General features: G+C 31.6%; 1 protein-coding gene across 1 annotated transcript in view; it reads right to left on the bottom strand.

Moving 5' to 3' along the window:
* Positions 1 to 3,937: 3,937 nt before the first annotated feature.
* LOC124531829 (cadherin-86C) overlaps positions 3,938 to 26,190 on the bottom strand; it is a 102,178-nt gene continuing 79,925 nt past the window's right edge. The window contains exons 6-15 of the mRNA XM_047106367.1: positions 24,060 to 24,185; positions 23,257 to 23,521; positions 9,777 to 9,969; positions 9,264 to 9,507; positions 8,437 to 9,022; positions 8,003 to 8,348; positions 7,747 to 7,894; positions 7,528 to 7,658; positions 6,868 to 7,194; positions 3,938 to 6,791 (exon numbers count right to left, since the gene is read on the bottom strand). Coding sequence (XP_046962323.1) covers positions 4,316 to 6,791; positions 6,868 to 7,194; positions 7,528 to 7,658; positions 7,747 to 7,894; positions 8,003 to 8,348; positions 8,437 to 9,022; positions 9,264 to 9,507; positions 9,777 to 9,969; positions 23,257 to 23,521; positions 24,060 to 24,185 — 4,842 coding nt within the window. The 3' untranslated portion in view covers positions 3,938 to 4,315. The remainder of the gene's footprint in view (positions 6,792 to 6,867; positions 7,195 to 7,527; positions 7,659 to 7,746; positions 7,895 to 8,002; positions 8,349 to 8,436; positions 9,023 to 9,263; positions 9,508 to 9,776; positions 9,970 to 23,256; positions 23,522 to 24,059; positions 24,186 to 26,190) is intronic.

The raw sequence follows: 26,190 nt of genomic DNA, 5'->3' as shown, positions 1-26,190 counted from the left end.
TCAACTCTCACAAAATCATAGTCCTTTGCGGCTTAACTAACATTATTCGACTTTTTTGCTCATTGTTGTAAAAATAGCGGTCGATGCGAAAAGCTTCCTCATCATCCAGTCATTCCAAATCGTATAAGAAATTGCTCGATATAGCAATTTATTAGTATTTGAAACACTTTTTGTATGTAATTATTACTTTGCAGGTTAAAAATTGAATTATTTATTAATGAGTTGTCAGAAAATCAGCACAGCGAGAAATAAGAATATAAGGTAAAATGAATATTAAGATATTTTTTTATGTAAACTGTATCAGCGGTATTCCTAAATAAGAAAATAATGAATACGTTATTCACGTTGCAAGAATACAAAAATGTTATTTCAAGCTTTATAAAAAAATCTTAATTAAGTTTGATAATGCTTAAACAAATTTTAAGTAGTATTAATTATCTTTGTTCTTTATTAATAAAAGTCGCGAAACTCGAAGTTAAAAAAATGTGAGTGGAGACAGTTGTTCTCAAATCCAAGATTGGGTGAGGGTGAGAAATTAAAATCATAAGAAAATAATTAAAGTCCGTAAGGAATTTATTGGACAGAGTCGACGTGATTAATTGGTTTTTCGGGATAAATTCGCCCGAAAGCAATAAGTGTCAATTTTACGTGCGCCGCGGAAAAATTAATAAAATTGTATAATTAATGCTTGCACGCATAAAATTTGTAAATTGAGTTGTGTTTTCAGTTACAATTATAAAACCATCTTATCTTTAGTGTCTTTGAAAAATCGAATTAAATAACTATTTGACTGCGTAATTAATTTTCAAGGAAGACTAATAAGTTTTAAAAAAAGATAATAATTTTTAGGCATGGAAATTCTAAAATATTACATTTTATAAAACAAATTACCTAAAATAAGATATTTCATAACAAATGGTGTCAATTTAATAATTCATTTAAAGCAATCAGTTTCAATTGGGGCGTTCGCGGCAGGGTTGAACTTGACCATTAATAAACGCAATGATACTTCAAAGTTAACCCTCTCTAGCTCAGAATGAGTGGTGCAACTTGCGACTGTAAGGTTTCTCATCTGATAAATTGAATTTAAGAATAATTGTTTCTTTGGTTGCCAGTTTTACGTACGTTCTTTAACACCGTTACGTTATGTTTTATGAGATATTAATTTCTGTAGTTATGAATATTATAACATCTTTCGGCCTCCATTTTTCAATGCTGTCACATTAGATACAACTAATTGCACTACAATTCAGTTGTTTGGAAGAAGTTATATACTTATTTCAAATTTAGTTTGATTTTTTTAGTTTATATGTAATAATATTAAAATAATGTAATGTAATATATAATATTAAAATGACACTATTTATGTACTTATTGTATTAATCTTTCAAAGTTTTTACAATTTTAGTCACTTTAATTAATTATTGATTTTTACTTGCATTAATATAAACATCAAATTAACGATACCATGCAACGACCATTAAGAACGCTACACACTTAAAAACGAATAAAACACCGGGCACCCTAACCTTTTTAATGGCCTTGGCTCACCCTCGGGGAAACAAAGAAAAAAAAAACTTTACAAAAAAAGTAGTGTATCTTGTGATATTTATTATTATATTAAAAGTAGATCTAGGGATGGGAAGGAATTTCGCCGTCGGCGGACGATTACTGCGACCACCGAATTTATGGTCAAACTTCGCGCGAAGGCGACGGCGCGGGTTTTTATTATGATCAACCCAGTGGACCGTGAAAGCAAGTCGCCGCGGGGAGATGTAATTTCCATACCTCATGTCTGTTTCTGTCGCTCTGGTACTTTCTTAATAAAAGTTCCGTAAGCGCCGTTAACTATTCGCTCCGGTTTTTTTTTAAGTGGTTATCTGTTAAAAATTGTACCATTACTGATAAAATATTTCAAAAACTATTTTAATTTAAAAAAAATATCAAATTTGTGATGCTTACTTTTTATTTCACGAAGAAGAACAAAAATGTTCCACCTTACAGTAACTGAATAAATAATAATGACTAAATTGCTATTTAACTATATAACAAAGACATTTAAAATGTTAGCAATTAGGAAAAACAAACACTTCGTCAGAAAAAAAATCCGTCAGCGGAAAAAATAAACAGAGGAATTGTAAACTCCCCAGTCATTGGATGAAAACTTTAAGTAAGACGTGAAAAATGGGAATATGAAAAGAAATAATTTTCCGCGCGAGTTGTCTGTGCAAATGAGCTGAAGGAGCAGCTCATGCGAATGATTGAGTGCTCAATGAAACAATGTTTAACTTTATAACGATAAATACTAGTCTTAAATTATATTTATCCAGTAGCGGTAATGATACCTGGTCTAATAAATACTCTTACAAATGGATATTTGAGATTATAAAACTTTATTGATACATTTTCACCAATCACTATAAAAATTGTCAGATGATATAATGTATTTTTATAGTATCCCGCTTTTTGGTCTCGCCACAATAAGTTTATAGCAGTTTTCGTGACTATCGAAGAGTTATATTATATATGTATGTATACATAGTTTTATCTCAAGTCGTATATTAGTTTACAAGCAAATTAAAAGAACGATGCTGGAATTGTTTCACTTATGAAAACTGTATCAGAAATTTAAAAAAACTTAAAAATTCGTGATTGATACTAAAAACTCAGACATAAACCATACAGCCCAAACAGGCGTAAGGCGTAATCGTAGCTTTTACAGACACCCAATAATAGTAGGTACCTACTATAACATATTTTGTAATGTAATTATAACATCTTAAATAACAAATTTTGCCCTTTGGTCTTCTTAAAATCATATATCTAAAAGATTGTACTTTATATAAGAATTTAAAAAATACCTAAACTATATATACAACCATTTTTTTAAATTTTGCTATCGTATACTGAAAAATTACGGAATATTATTTAAAGTATTGTCAACAATGATATTCTAATAAACAGATATGTTATATCCATACTAAACAACAGAAAAAAGTGTGCCGCGTCGAGGACCGTTTATTTTTACATTTCGTTAAAAGTAAAAAAGATAGCTTGATAAAAACAATAAGTAAAAGGGATAACTAGATGTTTTAATTACGCAAAACGTATTACTACGTAATTTTGATGTATTATAACGTATTACTACGTAAAACGAATAAAGGCAAACGTCCCAATTAGGACGTTTTGTAGTCTTCACTTTTTGCGCGTTAATAACATATCTGTTTACTACATCATTGGTTGTCAATCAATTTTTATATTAAACTTTTGATTTAACTGGCTGCACTGCCATCTATCGGAGTCGCATAATCATTACTGCGTTTTAACGCCATCTATTGTAGAATAGATAAGATATTCTGTATTCTTTACCTAACCACCTACTATGGAGTTCTGCAAGCCTAGTACTTATTGGGCCAAAATGGCCGTCATGGCGGCGGATGAAAGTGCGCGCGCACGAATGACGTATGTAATGAATTAATTAAAACGTGAATTGATAATTGTGTAATTTGATTAAATTAAGACGAAAATAAATTATTAAAATACTTTCCAACATTTTACATAATTGAATGCAATAAATAGGTATATCTAACAAAATTATGGAACGTCGCGGGACCATATTATAAAACTAATATTACGTATATTGTGTTTCTCGGGCTGCCTGGAGAGGACTAAATAGCAAGGTCAACTAGGAGAATTTTTGTTACTTATATCATAAATTGTTCAATGTTGGTTTTAATTATATATTCTGAGCAATCCTCGATGAACGGCAAATGAATCTCTAAAGCTCATAAATATGTTTGTACATATCTTGTTTAATTTTCTTTAAATGTTATAATAGGTACCAATGAAGATATAGTTATTGAAATAATATTATACACATGTTATTTTGAAGTAATTAATAATTTTACTAAAATAAAAATAGAATAAAACAAACGTGTAAGTGTATAATAATATAACTTTATATTTTATAACAAATATAGAATTGCATACTGAAACAGTACGACAAATGTGGATGATGAAATATTTTACAATAGATTTATTAAAGCTATAATTAATTTAAATAATACTAGACCCTAATATTTATATACAATAAATTGTTTCTTACAGTAATATTATTTATAAACCAGTCATAAATAAAGGCAGTTGATTCATTAATATTACCTAGTAAATGTAATAATAAAAATATTATTTACAATGGTTATAACATTATGAAAACATGATTTATGTAATAAATAGGACGGAACAAAGTCTACAATCAATAGAAAAATAATATATATAAGGCACTCTTGTTGTCTGGTAATAATTTGTTTATTATCTAATACGACGTTGAACTACTGTCAGGTCTGAGCTGTTTAGTTTGAACCTCATCATAAGCAATAGTGAAAACACTTTTTTTTTCTGTGATGGGTAATCTTTTAAAGTTACCAGCTTGTTGAACTAGTGTGCTCATTGCGATTCCAGAATCATTGTCGTCAATTTTCGACGTTGCATTTCTCTGATTAACATCGACGACAGATTCTCCGCCGATATTTATTTTAGAAACATGCACCTCAGTTCCGGTTTTTCTAGCGTCATCATAGTTTGTTGAAATTGATATACTGTGTGTTAATGCACTTTCAGATATTTCCGGCTGCTTATCTTTATTTTTAACGTCATCTTGATTAACATAAATCGGTTGTTGTTCTAAAGACGCCCGTCGCGGAAGTACAGGTATATTTGACGCACCTAAATATTTTGGAATATGTGTTGGTTGAATGTAACAAAGGGGGTTTTGGTTTTCATATTGATGTTCATATCTGTGTTCAGAATGCTGCAATAACGGATGAACATCTGGCAAGGGCCCTTCGGGAACAGGCGTGACTTTTCCTTCTTTTAACAAACGAGGATGAATAAAGTCACTTTCTTTATCCTTGTAGTTTTTTTTTGTTTCTGCAATTTGACTTAGATTATCTTTACTAGTTATTTTCCCATACCGACCGTTCTTTTCTTTTAATTCTTTGTCTTGTTCCTGTTTCGCTTTTGACGGCCTCTTAGGCTTGTCCGGTATTATTTTTTCGGATATGGCTGTTTTTGTGCTTGCATTTGGTTTTTTACTATACCATTGCATATATCTTGGTAGACTTTTCTGTAAAGGTTTAGTGGTTTCACTGACTTTCATTGATTCATTTTCATGGTCTTTTTTAGGAGTTAATACTTTACTGTCTTCAACTTCTGGTATATCTAAATCGGTTACCTCTAACTTGGCTGCAGTTTTATCAACAACGTTATCTCTTTCTTCGGTAGAGGATCCTTGTCGTGAAAATATCTTATTTTTGTTATGCTTACTCGCAGAACTACTTGTACTTTGACTATTTTTACTATTTTCATACTCTTGAATATCATGTTTCGATGTATTGTCATATTCGGTAGATTGACGCCTTTGCCTTCGTGCTTTGTTAAATGAAATGTCAGCTTCTATTTTTTCATCTAGAGAATCAGAAATTTCCATTAAAACTTCTCGTCGTAATTTAGGTTTTCTATCAGCTTCGGAGCCTTTTATTTGGGTTGAAGAAATTTTTTCATTTTTTGATGTAGTTATTGTGCTCTTTGTTACATCACCATAGTGTTTAACTCGCTCTTCCCTTTCATTGGTTTTACTAATTTTAACATGTTTTTCACTCTCCAAGGAAGGTGACACATCACTCTCTTCAATTATAGGTGTTTTTATTTTTCGTTTGAGTTCATAAATACGTATACTACGCCTCGGATCTCTATATTTTATTTTCTTTTTAGGTTTTTTCTTCCTTACCCATGCCATCTTCCTTAATTGCTCTGACGTTGGCTGTGAGTCATCTTCACTATACGAATCATTATCGCTCCGTGATTTTCTTTTTACCTCACTAGTAAAATCTGCTTCTGTTTGTGTGCCAATATGACATTCAGTTTGAGTCGCTATGACAGAGTGGCCAGGTAAACTTTGGGTTTCTAATTTGCTTTCAACTTGCGATGCTGTTTCTTGATTTTGTAACATTCTATCTCTCTCTATTAAAATTTGGTGAAGAAGTTCATTCTGCTTACGTAAGGACGATTCTAATAGCTCTTGGTGTATTGACGATTTATTTTGCATTTCGATTAAAGCATTTTGCAAATAATCAGACTTAAGTGGTACGGTACCCGGAACATCTAAACGCACGTTTGAATATTCACGCGAATCATTTTGATTATCAATATCAATTTTTGACTTTTGACCTATACTTTTGTCATCTCGGTTTGATATATCATCTAAATCAGTTACTATTTTATCCATTTTATCCCTAATATTACTAGCTTCATCGCCTTGTTCTCTGATAAATCTTTCCATGAGTAGCTCTTTTCCATTATCTACAACAACGTATTGGGTATGTGGAACTAAAGTAACTGGTCTTTGTTGATGAACGTCTTTGAGGTTAACATAACGTTCTTCTTCAGTTTTACCACGTGTTACTAATCTTAAAATTTCAGTATTGCCCTCTTTTATAAAATATTGGTCTCTACCGAGAGACGACGAAGCATGTTTATCATATTCTCGTTTCTGTTTATGTTCTTCTTTCTCTTGTTTGTTCTTGTCATCAGATTTAAGGAATCCACCAACTTCTGAACCTCTGTCAATTTCATGCCGTCTTATAGAATCATTATCTTGATCCTTGCGATGATAATGCAGTGTAGCAATTCTGTCGTATCCGTTCTCCAAATCATCAATATATTCTTTATGTTTATTTGCAAAAGCTTCCTGGAGCTGCATTTCTTTTGTATAAATTACATTTGGCCCATCTCTGAAATAAGTAAAGCATTTTTAGTATTTTTAAATAAACATACACGGCATAATATATATGTGTAATTGCAATTTACCTTCGGCGAACTGAGTGTCGGGTGTCATCGTATTTATAATCGTTGTCTGTGGCAGCTTGAACATATTCTTGTCGAATGTCACCAGGTGTTGAAGCGGGCTTGCTTAGGTCTTTTGATCTATAGTTCCTTTTATTAAATTTCCATTGTGTCGGCTTAGTCCTCAAATCTGTTTGTTCAGCGCTCCAGGCTTCGCGTCTCCTCCATTCAGGTGCTTGTATTGATTTATTTTCTATATTCTGCGTCGACTTGTTTTCCCTCCCAACTTCCTTGTCGCGAACCACTAAATGCACGTCGTCCTCTGTGGAGTTGACACGTATCACTCTTTTCCTAGAATTTATTAATGGATTTCTATGTACCTATCTGTTCTTTATATTAATTCTTTTATTAAGTAACATTGAATAAGTGTAAATGTGCCAAATAATGCGTTAGGTAAAAGGTGTAGCGAAAAAGATAGTAACATGTGCCATTTATTTGAAAAGTATTTGCTAGTGTAAGTTTAAAAAGCAATTTGAAATGGTTTTTACATAAACTTAAATTTATCTTTCTGATATTGATAAATAATTTCAGGCAAACTACAAGTTGAATTTTTATTAAAATACACATAACCATTATATATTTAATATCAAAAGCGTTAATATTAATTAAAAAAATATAAATTACCTTGGTGGCATATACAAAGGGCATCCTTCACATATACAACAACATATAAGAAGTAGTAGAACTAAGGCAATTAATATTGCTAATAAAATTAATAACCAAAAAAGTAATCGACTTTCAGCTCTATAAACACCCTGTAACAAAACAAAAAAAACATAAACATAAGTTTCGCAAGTATTTTATTCATAAAATTCAGAAATATCCAATAAATTATATTTATACCGAGTGGTTGTCCTCAGTTGTTGATGATTGGTCCTTATGAACGGTGGTCGTAGTGTATACCGTCATATTTTTCGCTAATTGTTCTTGCAGTTTTGCCACGTTAATTGCTGAGTTTCCGGCCATTCGAACTACTGCAGTAACTACACTCCTAAAATAATAAAAAAATAATACAATTGAAATTTTCAATCCATTTGAAATTATGAAAATACGTTTCGTAATTAATGTTTTTATGGAATGAAATACACATAAAACTTACTTTTCTTGACTAGATTCTTGGCCTGCTGTACCTTTATCATCATTTCCTTTGTACGGCTTTACATCTATAATTGTGACTTTTCCTCCTGAGAGTGTACTCAATACTTCCTCAAGTTTTTGTCTATCAGGATTTGCACCTGGTACGATAAAGGACATAGTCCGTGTTTTACTTTCTGGAGGGTAAATTTTTACCATCGTCGTCGAGGACAACTTGGGAACACCAAGATCATAAGCTCTAATGGTTAACATATAAACTTCGCTTTCTTCATCGTTGTCGTATTGTCTTTTTTGTCTATAAATATTCTGTTTTTTCGATCTTTTTAATGTTTCTAAAAGATATAATTCACCTGAAATAATATAAATATAAATAAATACGTACATTTATTTATTTTTGTATACGTAATATATATATAAAATATAATATGAAAACGTTACCTGTATCTTCATTAATAGCAAATTTTCCATCTCCGTTCCCTTCAATTATTTCATATTTTACTATATTATTTGGTGGCTCTGCGTCTTTATCGATTGCCTTTATATAAGCCGCTGAAGTAAAATTGTTTAAACTCGGCGATAAGACAAATTCATACAGCGTCCTTTCAAACTCTGGTGGGTTGTCATTAACATCTAATAACTTAATAATTAATGGCACTGTAACTCTTAAACCTACACCGTCATTATCTCTAGCCTCTACTAAAAAATGCAAGTCTGGCATAGCTTCGCGGTCGAAGCCATGGTTATTTGTAGCTATAGTTATTAATCCTGATATAGGATCTAAATTCAAAGATGTATTTAAATATCCTAGTATGGCAGTATATTGAATTTTCCCGAATGCTCCTGTATCAACATCATCAGCTGCAACTTGTACAACTCTTGTACCGGCTGTCGCATTCTCTGCTATTTCTTCATCATAAGAAAGAGCTAAAAATACTGGAGGATTGTCATTAACATCATTTAAGTAGACTGTGACATTTGCCGTGACTGACAAATTTGTTGCTGGACCAAGCTCTTGAGCTAAAATCTGAAATAAAATGTATACGTTAATTATGACAAAAAGTGAGAACGCGAGTAAATAAAAAATTATAATATATTTATATTATACCAGCTACAGCCTAGTTTGGCACGGGTAGAATTATTGTCGAATGTTTATATTGAAAAATCCACTTGGATTTTTTTGGTAATTTTTTTTAAACATGGAAATATTTTATTTTTATATATAGATCGATAAATATATATTATATGTTTTGTTATATAAGGTTTACCTGAAATATAACTGATTTCCGAGCTTCAAAATCCAACATCGTATTGTCTCGCACTTTGATGATGAATTGTGCATGTCTCTCAGCGACAGTTGGCGATATTTCAAAAGTCCCGTTATTTCCTACTAACGATAGAGAGAACACGCCATTTTTTCCTGCATCGTTGTCATTCACTTGTGGAATGTAAGGATCGTTGAATATTAATGCTGTTCCTTGGGGAGCATTTTCATCCAAATATGTGATGTAACTGAAAGAGATCGAATGTCCTTTTAAATAATTGTTAATAATATATCCATAGGGACGTGGAAGATAAAGTAACTAAAAAATAACAATAAGACCAATAATCATTGGTCGTTTTGGAAAAAAGATAATTTTAATATATTATTTATTTCAGACTAGTTTTTTGTGTTGCTTTCGAAACCTTAATCATTGCTACTAAATTATAAGGTAAAAGTGTTTTGTTATATTTTCTATTAAATAAATTCCATGATTTTGTATAATAAAAGAATAACTTACGAATCATTCTCAAAGTAAGGAGGCGAATTGTCTCGTTCAGGCAATATAAAAGCGAGCTGTACGGTTGAGGACATCGCTTCTGGCTCTTCTCTTGATAGACGTACTTCTTCTGCAACCACTGTGAGAAGAATCGGGGCTCCTGCATGAGAAATCGCCGCAATTTCTTCAATTGGTCGCTCCAGAGTCACTTCACCTAGAATTTACAAAAATATACATTAGTAGATATATTAATATCTTCAATATTTTATTTTTAATTCTAAGTTTTACAGGTTTTATTTCCACCTTCTAACATTATGTATGAATTTACAGCGCCATCTATTGACAACAGTAGTAAAAGCAGAATGGTTTTAACTTCTTTAAGCAATTCATTATGCTCGGTAAAGCCACAACAAACAAGTATTCAGTTATAAAAAGTATCGCTAGATGGCATTGTAATGTAATATATGGTAATGAAAAGCATCTTAATGTTTGTGAAAATTGTGACAAAACAATATGCTTCTTTTTAGAAAAAGTAATAGATTTCTTAGGGAAAATGCGTGAAAAAAAGGTGAAACACATAGTTGAAACACCATAACAATAAATAGAACACTAAACATCGATGTATATAAATTTATACTTAGTGTTCTATTTATAACTTAAAGAAAGCTTATATCGAAGTTCTTCAATTTAATTATTTCAAGTTACAGTATGGAAATCGATGTAGAAAATTACCATATGGATGTAAAATTGGGGATAAAAGTTTGTAACTCATTTTTGAATTTCGAAATATAGGTTCTATCTCAGATTTAAAAGGCATCTTAGCAATGAGAGAAAAATCTTTGTATTTGTAAGGGTTCATTGTAAAAACAGATTAAAATAGATGAATTATAAAATAAGGCCAGTGATAGGAATAAATAATTTTATGCTGTAATTAGCATACGTTGAAATAGGAATATCTTTACACTGGCATAGACAAGCCATAGACAATGTACTAATATTTTAATATTTATATTATGTACGACAGTATCCGCCCACTTAAGTTCACTCACAAAAGGAAATTATAATGAGTCATTTTCTGAGGCAATAGGCGTTATGTGAAATGGTCTTTTGTTTAAATTCGTGACGTATATATCGTTATCACGTCATAATATTTATCGTTGTTTAAAACTGTAGTTAATTATGGTTATCTTAATTATAAATCAACAAACAATTGAAATTTGTCAATATGACAATATATGTTATAATTACAAGCTTTGTATTTAGATATATAGGCTAAAGTGTAAAATATATTTCTTGCACAAAAAAAGCCGCGTTCGCAATAATACAATATAGTTTTTTTTTGAATATGTAGGTATTTGGAAACAATATAGATATAAAATATCTAACTTACTTCAACGTAAAATTTAACGGAACGTGGCAATCGTAAATGAGCTTCGTTCGTGATATAGAGCCGTATTAAAAAGGATTTTGGGTAATTTATATTTCAAGATTTATGAGTCTGAATATACTATATACTCTATAAGATATTCTAGCCATTTCAAACATTGAAATCGCTAGCAGATTTGATTCCAATTCTAACGAAAATCATAGCAATGGAATCTGTTGTTGTCTGTTGCATAATATTTTTTTGAAGTAATTTATAAAAATCATTAGACATTCTAAATTCAAAAGAAATGGAAATGGACATGGTGTTTAATTCCTCTCTATCATATATATTTTGAGGTAGAATAAAAAAATCAGCAAGCCATTTCCACTTGCTACTAAATAAAATGTCATTTATATTATACCCTAATTATATTAAGGGGGGTGCTGACGAGGCACGTATGTTATTATTAAAGACGCTGGCGACACGTTAGGAAGCATGGAATAAATTGCCTTTCTTTAGCTTGACAGATTGTATAAGGCCACATAAATAATTCTTAAGTCTTATAATAAGTACAATTGAAAAAAAAATCATTATATAGTCATTGTACAATGACGAGTCATCATGATGTGAGGCTGCATCATGACTCATTGTTTTATAAATAGCTAGTATAGTTTATAGTTTTGGTATGTTGTCTTTTTTTTATTAAATACTAGCAGACCCGGCCACGCGTTGCTGTGGCTGAGTGATTAAGGAAGGATTTAAAAGACAAAATTTAACACAAATTAACATAGCATTTTTAATATCATTTTATTTATAAATACTCTGATAACCTTTAATTAAAATAAATCACAGTTTATCACATTAAAGTTTACTGAAGCGCCAGTCGATGTACAATATTTTTGGTCAACCTGTCTTGTTAGCACAAATAAACTTGATGGTCTTCCTACACGTATGTAGCTTGAAGGTAATATAAACGCACTGCCGATTTCATTGGTGTTTAAGTTTCCATCGTTGTTTCCAACAACATCATCTCGTAAGTGGATGTAATCCTCTGATCGTAATTTAACTTGGTTAAACCGAATGAATCGCAAGCGTTCACTTTTAATTTTAGCAAACATATCCACGACGTATTGATGATACAACTGACGATATCGAAGAATATAGTTGTCCTGATTATGTCTAATCATTAATCGATGCGCGTAGTAATTCATTGAACTAACTTTTTTATTTAATTCATTACCATTAATTGGATCACGCTGTTTGATATTGATGTGATATTCGTCTTGTCCTTGCCAGAATATCAATGGGTACTGGAGTGCGTCGTACGAACGGTGTATATCTGAAATTCTACTCACAGTATTATCTCGGCGGGCAATTTTTATAGATCTGTTGTCAACTGGATCACCGACCATAATAATCGCAACTTCATCTACAGTTGGCGCATTGAACCTGCCAGCGTGTCCTCCCGATGTTACTTTGTCTGCTTTAATGACGATTTGATAATTGTCACCTTTTAATTGTGGTGATACTCTTTTAAACAATTGAATCAGATGATTACGGTTCTCAAAAAAAAAATCCTAACGATACTACAATTGATCTCTCTTCTGCTTGTTCAATAAAATTATACTGGCATCGCGTTGTCACACGTTCTTCACAACTGCCCATAAAATATATTTGGAGAAATTTTGGATCTTCATTTGGCATTGGCATCAATGACCCCATTTTATGGTACACTTGTCCTTGTATTTTAAATGTTGTTTCAAAATTACGACCATCAGTTGAGAGATCGCAAATTTTTGATGCTCCAAATGATGTCATTTGAAAGCAAGAAATAAACTTTCGTGTCTTACGCAAAAATAATTTTGAATCATTTGAAATGCCAGAAAGAAGAGATTTCAAAGGTTCAGGCGGAGTAGGGAGTGGTAATAATACAACTTTCCCTGAGGCACAACACATGCCAGGTGATTCATTCCGAAATTTTAACGCCTGACAATGTTTGCATATTTTGTTCATCGCACCGATAGTAACTTTGGGATCAGCTGAGTAATTAATGTCTGGTGCATAATTAAACCCAAGACGAACAAATGATTCACGTGTTAATGCACGACTGGTTCGCTGCCTTTCTCGGTCTCGTTCTCTAATTGAATCTATGTGTTGTCCACGTGCAGCTCTTGTTCTCGATAAATATTCTTGGAGACGATTATCACGCTGTTCTCTTGATTCATGCGCACGAATATCAGCTATGCGAATTCTGTGAGCTTCATTTCTTTCTGCTCTTTGTTCGACTGATTCGTGAGCTCTTTCAGACGCCGTTGTCGAGCTTTTTTGCTACGGGCATTGTTGTTAGATTTTTTTGGGGGCATTTTACTGAAAGTTTTATGTGAATAAATTCCTTGTACTATTATTTTGTTGTTCTTATATTTAACTGCATTATGTAACTGCAAATTAGTAGCTATATAGATATCCAAAATAATATACAACAAATGAAAATAAAATGAAAAATGATACAGAAAAAGCGATGTCACAGAGAGTATCGATCAAAAAATGGCCAGCACCACGTTTAGTGGAAAATGAAATCTAAAATTCAACGGTAGCGCCATCTATGATAAGTTAATGATAAACGGTCTGACAGATTTATGTAATAAATCCTATGTGAGGCGCCATCTGTTCGAAATTTTCGTAACTTACAATTAATAACAACAATCAACTTTGATAATCAGTTTATTGTTATTTATAAATCATTGAGGCCATTAATCGAAATGAAAACTATCCTATCTCTTAAGTTGGACCAAATTACACATAAATGCCAAATTTCATCAATATCGGTTGAGTTGGTGAAGAGTTCACTGGGAACATACATTGTGACACTGGATTTTTATATATTAAGATTTTAGTAGTATTTTTTTTCTCTATGTATATTTTCTATTCTATGTAAGGACCGCTATTGCGGTAAAAGCCTCCTCCAAATGTTGGCAGTTATCTCTGTCCCTTGCCACTCTCGTCTGAAGCGCTCCCGCTACATCTGCAATATCATCACTCCATCTTTTGAATGGTGGAGGTGAAGTGGTTTTCTCTTTTTTTTAATCGGGGACCAACCTCCGTCTGTTGTTCTTTGAATATGGCCGGCCCATTTCCACTTAAATGTCAATATTTGTTTGACTGCATCTTTAGCCTTGGTCTTTTTTCTGATGTATGAGCTTATCTTATATTTTAACTTTATACCCATGGAACTTCTTTCCTTTGGTATGACTTTATTTTATTTAGATAAGATTTTTAGCGGCCAAGTTTATCATGCATTTGTGAGACAGGGCAGTAGGCATATGTTCATGGCTTTGGTTTTGAATTTTGTTGGTATATTTCCTTTAAATACTTCCTTCATTGAACAGTATTTGTTCCATGTGATTTTTATTGTTCGTTTTATTTCTTTCTCTGTGTCTGATCTGAATGAAATTACATGGCCGAGATATACATAATCCTCTACGTATTCTATTGACGATATCGAAATTTGTTTTTATCACTGTTTGTCATAATCTTTTTCTTATCTCTATTAACTAATTATCCAACAGCTTCGCTATAATGACTGAGAGAGGTCAGCATATATTGCAGTTTTTCCGGACTTTCAGAGAGGAGGACAATGTCATCGGCAAATCTCAAGTGTGGTAAGTATATGCCATTAATCTTGATACCAATGTCTTTCTACTCTAAATGCTGAAATATCGATTCTAATACTGCAATAAATAGCTTTGGTGATAGAGGGTCACCTTGTCTTACGCCTCGCTCTATTTGGAATGTTGGTCCTTTTCTCTCTAGTCGTACTCTAGTCCTGGTTTTTGAGTATATTGTTTTTATAAAAAAGCGTGGAATTAGTAGGTACTAGTTGACTTACTAGCAGGATATACTTATAAGCAGGATATACCCGTATAATATCCAAAAAATTTATTTAAAAATATAAAAAGAGTAACTACTGATTTATTTTCGGTAGAATGAAGATTATATATGTTATATATATTTAAGATAGTTTTGTAAAATGACTATTCAAAAAGCTTGTAAAAGCCTACTTGAATAAAGTAAATTATGATATTTTCGCATACACCTATGTTACTCGTATTTAATAATCAATTTATTTAATATCAGTCTATTATGGAACATTACTCTGCTCTATGTATTACAAAAACAAAGTAATCATATTAAATAATCAACCATTTCGTTACCAAGATCGAAGATAGACGAAATCTGTGACAATAATTAGCATACAAAAGTCTTGGCATCGCTTAAATGTTTCAAGTGCTCTTTCATAATGACAGTTCATTATTGTTTCATTCATCTAATAAATTACGTTCGAGTACCTACGTCTGCTTGGATACATTTAATTACAGTTGACGTAGGTAGAAAAGCACTCGTAAGTTACAACAAAATTTTCTATTATCGAAATAGCCTGATTATGTTTTGCATTGTATATATTGAGTTTTTATAAAAAAAATATTCAATTGTTATATTCGAGGAAAGATGCACGCGTTCTAACCACTGGGCCATCTCAGCTCAAACCCGGGCAAGCACCACTATATATATGTGCTTAACTGTGTTTATAATTCATCTCGTGCTCGGCGGTGAAGGAAAACATCGGGAGGAAACCTGCATGTGTCTAATTTCATCGAAATTCAACCGCATTGGAACAGCGTGGTGGAATATGTTCCAAAACCCTCTCCTTAATGGAAGAGGAGGCCAGTAACAGTAACAACTGAGATAACTCAGCAGTGGGAAATTTACAGGCTGTTACTTTTCTTTACTTTACTATTCGAGGAAAACAGTACGAAATTTGGTATTTCAATTTCGCTTTCGTGCAGGTTTTTTAATGATGTTTTCCTGCATTGCCGAGCACGAGATGAATAAGATTTACTTGGTGGTAGAACATGGGTAAAGTAGGTATTACAAGGTAGGTGCCATCTGCACACCTCACCACATAATATACAACAGCAATATTTAGTATTATTGTATTCTTTTTTGAAGTGTGAGTAAGCAAGTGTAACTATAGTTAGAAGTGACAATATACAACATCTCAGTTTCCGAAGTTTGCAGCGTATTACTTATGTAAGGAATGGTAAATATTTCTTAGTGTCTATGTGTGTATATGGGTGATGGTCTCCACATCTCCCTTGATGATTTAAAACAAAAATGAACCATATGTTTGCAATAAGAATTAGTAGTAGTTTGCCTGAATTTCGGTAATTTTTTTGGTATGCTGCTTAATATAATTAATATTATGATGAATCTGTATCGTAAGCTACCTGTTAAATTTTAAACCGATTACATTCTCCCAGAATTCAGAAAGTCACTTTTAACCTTAGTGTAAAAAATACATGTCAATATGCTACGTATATTATTTGTGTTTTTAATAAGAGAATTCCAAGTGAGAAACTTGTATTTATTTAGTTGCCAATAACGCTTACGACAAAATAAATAGCAGTTTTCCTCGAAAAAGTTCGGGAGTTTGTCTTTGACATGCGATCTTTCCAATAACTGCTCAAGCGAAAAATACGTTATTAGAAAGCGATTTGTAAAGAAATTATAGTGTATATTATTTAAGTTTAAAAATTAAAGGGTGCAATAGCACGAAATATATGACAATTATGTTGTATTCATGCACGGTAAAGTTTGTATTGATGGATCATTCAAACAACCGCTGTATACAACGTTATACACAAGAAAAACTTGTCATAATCCAGATTACGTTTTAAAGGTAATGAATACGTACATTAAATACTAAGACTCAAAAATCTATAAACTGGTTAATTTCTTTTTGAAATGAAGCATCAATTAAGGATATACATATACTTCAACATTCCGGCTTCAGCAGAGAATAGCCGAGAGACGTTTCATGTTTTGTTTGTATGTCTATTTTATATCATTACCATTTAACGGTAGAACGAAGCGAATCTGTGAGGCACAGTTGTCTAAAGTCGGAGTTGGAGTGTGTATTGTCATGTCTCCTGGAACGCTATTCAAACTAAGTACCTCTTTATTATGAAAAGTAAGCAAAGACAGCAGAATTGTTTACAATGGCAAACTTGGTATGCAAGTAAAATAATGTATTGCCGACATTGGCATCAGTAAGTGACTTTAATGTTGATTTTATTTTACTTGCATATATTATGTATTATTCAAATATATTATTAATATTTAAATAAATGTAGCGCATGTTTAAGTTTTAAAACTACACTTTTAAAAGTTAAAAAAGGTTTTTACCCAAATACAATTTAAAAAAAAAATCTAAAAATAGATATTATAGATAACTATACGATTATAAATATCTATTTTCAAAATTAAGAATTTCACGGAAATATCCCTATTTCAACTAAATAAACCAATGTAAAATTAGGCATAATATGAAATACTGCATACTCTTTACAAACAATGGAACGTAGACCGACAGCACGGGTATGGTCTAATGAGGTATTATACCATAGCTAGGCGAAGTCCTAGGCACGGCATTCGATAATACGATCTTCGACTCCAAACTACCGAACTTGTAAATCGAAGCATTATTGGATCTTACATACCTCTGCCATATTAGCATTAAACAGTTAAATAATACGGTATGTATTTGCATGAATGATAACGGTACGTTACATCTTTAGTTAGACTTCTTCAATAGGTCCTTTCACAAGACAAACATTGTCCTAGACTCGTTATCAAGCGCTTTCAATTTAAAACCTCATAATTCCATCTGACATTTTGCGAAGGCTAAAAAGCTGATAAATTAATTTAACTTTAGTGCTTACTAGTTTAAAATAGAGTTTGCTTTGGTGTCGATTCGTTTTAAATTTTCATTGAGTTTGTCAGTCTGTACCAGGAAATAAGCACAGCTTAGTGGTTAATTGTTAAAGTTGGCGGCTAGAGTTGGATTTAATTTCGTTAAAATGACTAAAGTTATTTTGTGTAAAATAGTGGATGAAATAGGTCACGCGATGTGGTTCAACTGGGGTCAAGTCGAGTGAAGTCAGGGGTTGATAAGAAAGAAGAATATCCTACGGAAGCCTGCGGAACCCGTACTGATTTTATCAAATAAAAATAGTTTGCCTACATTGACCTAGTATTTGAAATTAGAACGGAAGGAGTGCTTATTTAGAAATGACATTATTGTTGAAGGATAAATATCTTCACGTGCGATATAAGGTAATGTCATGGTAAACTAGGACAGCAATTTAGAACAACTTAGTTTTTTAAACATTCATATGTACAAATTAAACATTTCATCTATTTAAGCAGATATCAAATTTAATGAATTTATATGAACTATGGCATAGCGACATAATATTGAAATAGGAACGTTCTAAGTGAGGGCGTCGACCTTTGATATTAGTTACTATTCTATGCGGCGTAATAACTTCAAGGGAAAAATACAAACAGTCTATACTTTATGATACTTTAACATTTAAAAATGAAAAAAAATAAAACATTTACTAATATCAGCCTTTTTCCAACACTGTTTTGTTCATTGATTGTGAATCTTATAAACATAATCTATACTAATAATATAAATATCAAATCAATGAAACGTAGTTTATGAAATTTCGTATGACCCAAATTTGAGCTCCAATAAGGGACATAGGTTACCTTTTTGCTTATAACCTAACAAATGACCCCCTAAAACGGAAGCGAAGCTGTGGGCGACAAGTAGTAGGTATAGTATAAATATAAGCACCACTATATATGTGCTTAATTTGTGTTTATAATTCATCTCGTGCTCGATGGTGAAGAAAAACATCGTGAGGAAACCTGCATGTGTCTAATTTCATCGAAATTATGCCACATGTGCATTCCACCAACACGCATTGGAACAGCATGGTGGAATATGTTCCAAAATAGAGGGTTTTGATTGATGGGAGAGCAGGCCTTATCCCAGCAATGGGAAATTTACAGGCTGTTACTTTTTACATTGATGAAATAGATTATTTTAAAGATCGAATTCTTAAGAAATCGTTACACCGTCAATGTACGCCAACTATGATTACTAAGATGCAATGATATTTGTGCTTGTAATGACACTGGCCCACACACATTTAATATAAATATTTGCCAGAAAACACCCCTACTAATTGATTATAGTACTTACCCTTAAGGCTTACGTTAGTTCCGTACCAAATAGAGAATAAGTAAAGTTTGTATTACTTTAATAACCATATAATATACATCCCTAACAAGCCTACTTACTTCTATTAAGTCTTTAAATAGCGTGGTTGTGATTCATGATTAAATGATTCTAAGTTTATTTATACACACTTTGAATGCAAATCGAAGTCTCGTAGGACTAAAATGTGGTAATCCATTACCTTTAGAATAAACGTTAAGGATTCAATTTATTCTAATGGACTTTCATAAGTTGTGGCTTTCGACATGCTAATCTAGACTGATATGTACGACGGTCATATGTGCGTCTTCTTAGCATAATATGTATTATCAAATAAATCCGTCGATATATACATATACGTACTGAGTTGTAACACATCAGGGATGATGTTATGTTTAATGTTATTTTAGTATTAAACTTCATACATAAGTATTAGTTGAATATTGAATATTTCTCGTTAGTAGTTATTTGACTGAATCTTCTGAGTAATATATGCACAATATGTATGTGTAAAGAAACACAAATTTTATTTTTTTTTAAATTGCGGATAAAGAATACTATTAATACTTGTAATCATTTGAACGTGTTTGTGCTTAATTCGTATTTTATAGTATTTTATCGTCAATATTGTTAATCTGCAATGGAAAAGTGTTGTGAGTTAAATTCTAACTCCTGTTTCATTTGGAATCCCAGTCTTTTTCTCGACAGGGATTTTAGGGACAAATACATGATGTTTCACTATTTACTCGGTGTTTGTGCTAGCTACCAGCCATTTTCTTATTATATATTCTGCTGTCAAAGACTAATACTTATTCTTGACTTGAAATTTCAGATACTTCACTTTTAGTTTAGCTTTGTTAAACGTTACATTATTCGGCAGACTTTATAATTTCTTTCTGTGTACGCATATGTATGCAGATCGTCATAGGGAACAGTTTAACGGTATGGCGAATTACAATTCAGTGGATCGTATAAACTTCTACATGATTAAATACATATAATATTGCTTTATATATGTGCTATGATATGTTTCATGGTGATCGGTCAAGTTAAATTAAAGTTAGTTAGTTATTTATTATATTTTTTTTTTCTTTAAAACAAATACGGTTTTCAATGAGATATAATAAAATATTTACCCTATTACTTTTGGAGTGACCTAAATAAGTTAATTATTTTTGGTCATTCCAAGATATTAAGCGTGAAGTACAAACATTATCAACTATATTTACATTTAAATGTGATCCAGATTTACATAAAACTCATAAACATAAATGCCACTTGAGACACGCAAGGTATTCGCACGAAGACGGCTGTCGTGAGATATTTTGATTATGACCCCTACTAGGGCTATTTTAAAATCAATACAACTGAGGGTCTATGACCTGCATATAGTATATTCAGTGAACTAACATATATATCTATTATGGTTCATCTAGAACATACTTCCATAACAATAATATTGGGAAATAATATTTTATAGGGATTATTTTTAATATTTTTTCTCAAAACCTGTTCCGACAAATTGGGTGACAGCCATTCCCTGTTAACTGGTGGGTTTCGTAAAATCCATCTATAGCTTTCTGTTAAGCGCACACATCGATTTACAACATCTGGCTCTTCCCACGTTATAGTGTAAAACCTACCTACCAAAAGTAAGGTGAACAAACAATATTTTTGATAATATTTATTTAAAGTTTTGTATTATAAATTGAGAACTAATTATTTTTTTTTACTTGAAAGCTTTCATAGGAAATGTTGTTTGGACACTAATAAAAATAATTCAAGCTATCTTGTCGGAATTATAACACATCCCCAGTAGCTGTGGGCTTAAAAGATTTAGGGCGGCGACACGATCACACAATGCGTGGTTGAGATCTGATAAGTTAGCTCCTGAATTTCAAATACAACCTCGATCCGATTTGCAATAAGTATGTACTGGTAATGCATTTTACATGAAACTTTCGACTTATACAATATTAAATTTAAATACATGTTATCGATGACTTACATGTAAAATGCACAAATTGTATACATTAATATAGGGGGAAAATATTTAACTCATATAAAACAAGTAATAAGATGTTTATATAAGAAATGAAAAAAAAAATCTTAGTGGACTATCGGCTATTATATATAATGCACGATTATTATTAAAGAGAGTTAGCGAGATTTTTATTTTTAATATTTCGAAAAATCATGTACGTTTTCGTAGTAACGTGAGCTATTAAATGTAATTAATTTATATTATAATACTTTAATTTATCAACCGACTTCCAAAAGGAGGAGGTTATCAATTCGTCTGTATTTTTTTTTTTTTTTTTTTTTTTTTTTTTTTTTTTTTATGTTTGTTACCTCATAACTTTTCACTGGGTGGACCGATTTTGATAATTTTTTTTTGTTTGAAAGGTAGTGCCATTGAAAGGTAGTCCCATTTTTTTTATTTTTTTTTCCGATGATGGCATCCATGTGAAAACGACATAAGTCTTAAATTTGCATTATGTATATGCGCGACAAATAGGTGAATAACTGAAAATCACGTTAACCAATTTTGATAATTCTTTTTTTATTATAAAATATATACTTCAAGGGTAATTTGATGAAAGTTTGGTAAGGTTCTGAGAACAGGATCAATGACAAAGTAACGGAACGGAAGGGAACGGAACAATTCTGAGGAGCACGTTAGCGATACTCGGTCGAATCTTTTATTTATAGGTTATTTGGATATTTGAGTCACCTTCCGTAATGTGGTTATGTTTATGTAATTATCATAGTCGAATATTATAATCAACTAGCTACCCACCCCGGCTTCGCACGGGTGCAATTCTGATACTAAATATACTACAGAATTTGTTTATATACGACATCACATCGCAAACTTCTAAAATTATCAGTGTTTCTTTACTATATTGTTCATGTATTATATACACAAACCTTCCCCTTGAATCACACTATCTTTAAAAAAAAACCGCATTAAAATCCGTTGCGTAGATTTAAAGGTATAGGGACAGAGAAAGCGACTTTGTTTTATACTATGTAGTGATGGAACTCCTATACGGCTCGCAGTTAGGGTGCGATATGGGGCAGAATTTCTTACTATCTTTAATCAAATTTTGTGTATGTGATGTTATGTCATATGATGTACGAAGTATAGTTGGTCTTTTTCAAAGTTTTTTTGCTGAGTTCGATTACAGCTCTTTCGAGGGATCCTTGTAGTTTACGCCGCGTGACGTATTAAATCCGCATTTTCGAAAGTCTATTTTTGCTTTATTCGCAAGTTTCCTTTGAAATTGTCCTCGAAGTAGTTTCTGACTCATATAAACGGAACGCTTAATCTATCCATATTAAAAAAAATTAGTTAGTCAACATCAGCTTCACTTAAAATCAAAAAATAAATAAAATTTTAACAAAAAGAAAAACCGACTTCAAAAAAATACTCCGTACTCGTAATACCGACTCCAATAAAACCCTACAGTATATCTATCAAAAAACAATACGAGAATACTTTAACAAATATGTTTTTTACAAATTACCTTTTACACAATAATATACTGGATCAATCAAGGGGCTCGTATCGCTTCTTTCTTTTGATTGTTGGGACAAGGGCACCGTGGCTGACACCGGCTCCAAATATACCAATAACTATAACTACATGATATAATCGTTAATCGACTTTTAAGTAGTCTAATATTTTTCATTTCATTTAACTTAGGAAGACTCTAAAAAATATGTTGAATACGCAATTATTTTTATTACTTTTTCGTGCATATTCATTTGTTTTAAAATAGTGTTTTGTTTGAAGTCGGTTTTTCTTTTTGTTAAAATTTTATTTATTATTTCAACAATTTTACATTTTGCGGGACACTGCAGTTTTTAAGACGTTGTTATAAAACATAGTGTTACTCAATTGTTACATAAATTTATAATGAGCAAATTTAAAAATGGAATAACTAAAATGTTATATTTTATTGCTTTGGCAATAAAATTATGAAGTCAGTGTTACGCCTTACCTGAAGTTTCATTAATGTTGAAAAATGGTGTAAATGGATTTCCCTCAGACACGAGACCGTAGCGTATCTGCCGTGGTGCTCCTTTATCTCCGTCTTCAGCTCGGACCTTCACTATCATGTCACCAGGCACAACTTGGCGTGGAAGGTGAGTAATAGGAGGTGCTGATGTGAAAACAGGTGGCATGTCTTGAACATCTTGAACGACGACTACCACTTCTATCCCAGCTATATTTCGGGTGTCCTTACCCAGTTCTACGTAAGGGTCCTGTAGATAATTATATTTATAGAAAAATGTACATTAAATCTTTTTGATAAACTCATTATAAGAAAGAAAAAGAGAAAAGTAATGTTTTTTTTATAAGTCATTGGCACCAAAGTCTGTTTGTTGCTTTATAGGGGTAGGTCTGTAAGATAGAGAGTAAATTTAAACGCTATAAAAAAAGTAAAAAAATAAAGGCCTGTAAATTTCCCACTGCTAAGATAAGGCCTTCTCTTCCATCAAGGAGAGGGTTTTGTAACATATTCCACAACGCTGTTCCAATGCGGGTTGATGGAATGCACATGTGGCATAATTTCGTTGAAATTAGACACATACAGGTTTCCTCACGATGTTTTTCTTCACCGCCGTGCACGAAATGAATTATAAACACAAATTAAGCACACATATAAAGTGGTGCTTGCCTGGGTTTGAACGCGCAATCATCGGTTAAGATACACGCCTTCTAACCACTGGGCCATCTCAGCTCTATAAAAGGTCAAACGTTTTTCTAATTGAATAATTAAGAAGCACATCTGTAACTTACCACAGCTAATAATGTCAAATGATACATGGACTGAGCTTCGAAATCCAATGGACCGACGAGGAATATCGTGCCCTCCGTATTCTCTGTAGATACTCGGCGCTGCCTTATTGCAAAAAGCGGGGAACCCTGCACAAAGAAAAATTGTGAAGTTAAAAATAGTTTTTAATCAACCCTTATGAAGCTACCGAAAAAAGACGCAATGTGTTCTTTTTTTCAAATATTCGAGAAATATTTATACATTTTCTTCTGCTATTTTTTATGAGACAACATATGTACTAAAGTTGTAAGTGTGTGAGTGTGTAAAGTTACGAAATACAAATAAGCAAAATTCTATATGTGTATAATAGTTAATTTCATCACGTAGAGCTCGCTTTTAAATTACAGTGCGTGTAAAGACACGTTCTCGTCATTATAGCGCTTAAGGGGACTACATGAGCTAAATGCAAGTTTTAAAATGCCAAAAAGTATATAATCCAATGCAATAAACCAAATGAAAAAAATATATGTTAATCTTCAGGATAGATGCTAGTTATTAATTGTGTTGAAAACATGATGTAATTAATTTGGTACGATAGAAAAAAATCGCAAAGTTACCTCTAAAAAAGTCTTTTTTTGTTTTTTAACTACACTTATATACCTTCAATAATTTTGGTCTTTTGTCAGATTATTCTACAAACAATATACTAAAAATTTATTATGTTAATTATTTAGTAGAATCAATAGATTTTTTTTAAATCAGATTTTCTTATTTTCGACCAAAATGCGTAAGCATGTGTGCGTGAGCGCCTCGTACAGACACTGCCGGCCGAGGCCTGTTGCTATACAGACGTGTCGCTCTTTTCACCGCATCGTTGCGAATAAAATCTCGTAGATTTTATTTTTGTGTAAATTTAATTGTAAATTAATTGTCGAATATTATTCTTTTATGTAAATAAATATATTAAGTTAAAATAGTCTAGTTGTAGTTAGCCATTTATTTTTTTGTTAAGTTATTTTTTATAAAGTTTAATTTTGTAAACATGGGAAATAAAGTACAATCTGTGAAGAAAACTAAAAAACGTTCATATAAATTAAAAAGCCGAACATATGAAAGATAATATGAAAAGGTAAGAGTATTTAATTAGTAAACATATATATATATATTATAAATAATGATTATTGGAAACATTTATTAAAAACAATGCAATTAGTTCGCATAGAATCAGATTTTTCGACAGATTTCTTACAGTCACCATGGAGTATTTGGTCAATGCAAGCAAGGCCAAGAAGAATGTGCGGGTTCGATCCCCGCACTCTGAACTAAAATTTTATTATTTTTAAAGGACTATATTTAAAAAAAAATATATATTTTATAATTATTAAAATTTAATTCCTAACAACTATGCATTTATTTTTTCAGAATTAAGAAAATCGAAAAAAAATAACACGGAAGCTATTTCTATTACGTTAGAGTTTAATTTTATCAATTTTGTGTATAATAGGAAATATAGTTATGTATGGATGAAATTTAATAATAAAAAAAATAAATAAATACAAATTAGCACATCACATGAATATTTAGTGGTGCTTGCCTGGGTTTGAACCCGCAATAAGATGCGCGCGTTCTACCCACTGGGCCATCTTGAAATATGTAATTTTTGTGAACCAAAGAACTAAAATATTTAGAAGTGTCATATACGTAATTCAATATTTTTTAAAGATTGGAAATAGTATCAATTGAAAAATTTTAGCTCGTAGCTTCAGTGAAAGTGGGTGAAATATTGATTGCAAGTATCCAAGATATTTTAATAACGAACGACGACGAACGAATAATTAAAAATAATATTTTAATAAAAAAATTGAAACGAAATTTATTTGTTTTTTTGTTAAACCAAAAATAAATAAAAATATTTGAATTTAATTGAATCAGTTTTATTTCAAATATCAGTCAAAAACAATACAAATAATTCTAATATCCAAACTATTTTTATGAGATTTATGACTAAACCCACTGTGATTGACCGAGTTAACCAATAATTCTACTAAACTGACTTGACGATATTATTTTTATAGTAACTTTTTGATGCTGACTTTTTTAACTTAATTTTTTTTCTTTGTGTACCGATATTAGTAAAACGAACAAACTCTACGC

This window comes from Vanessa cardui, chromosome 8 (assembly GCF_905220365.1).
Source record: "Vanessa cardui chromosome 8, ilVanCard2.1, whole genome shotgun sequence".
Taxonomy (NCBI): Eukaryota; Metazoa; Arthropoda; class Insecta; order Lepidoptera; family Nymphalidae; genus Vanessa; species Vanessa cardui.
The sequence above is the reverse complement of the archived record's forward strand: the minus strand, read 5'-3'. Positions and strand labels throughout refer to the sequence as shown.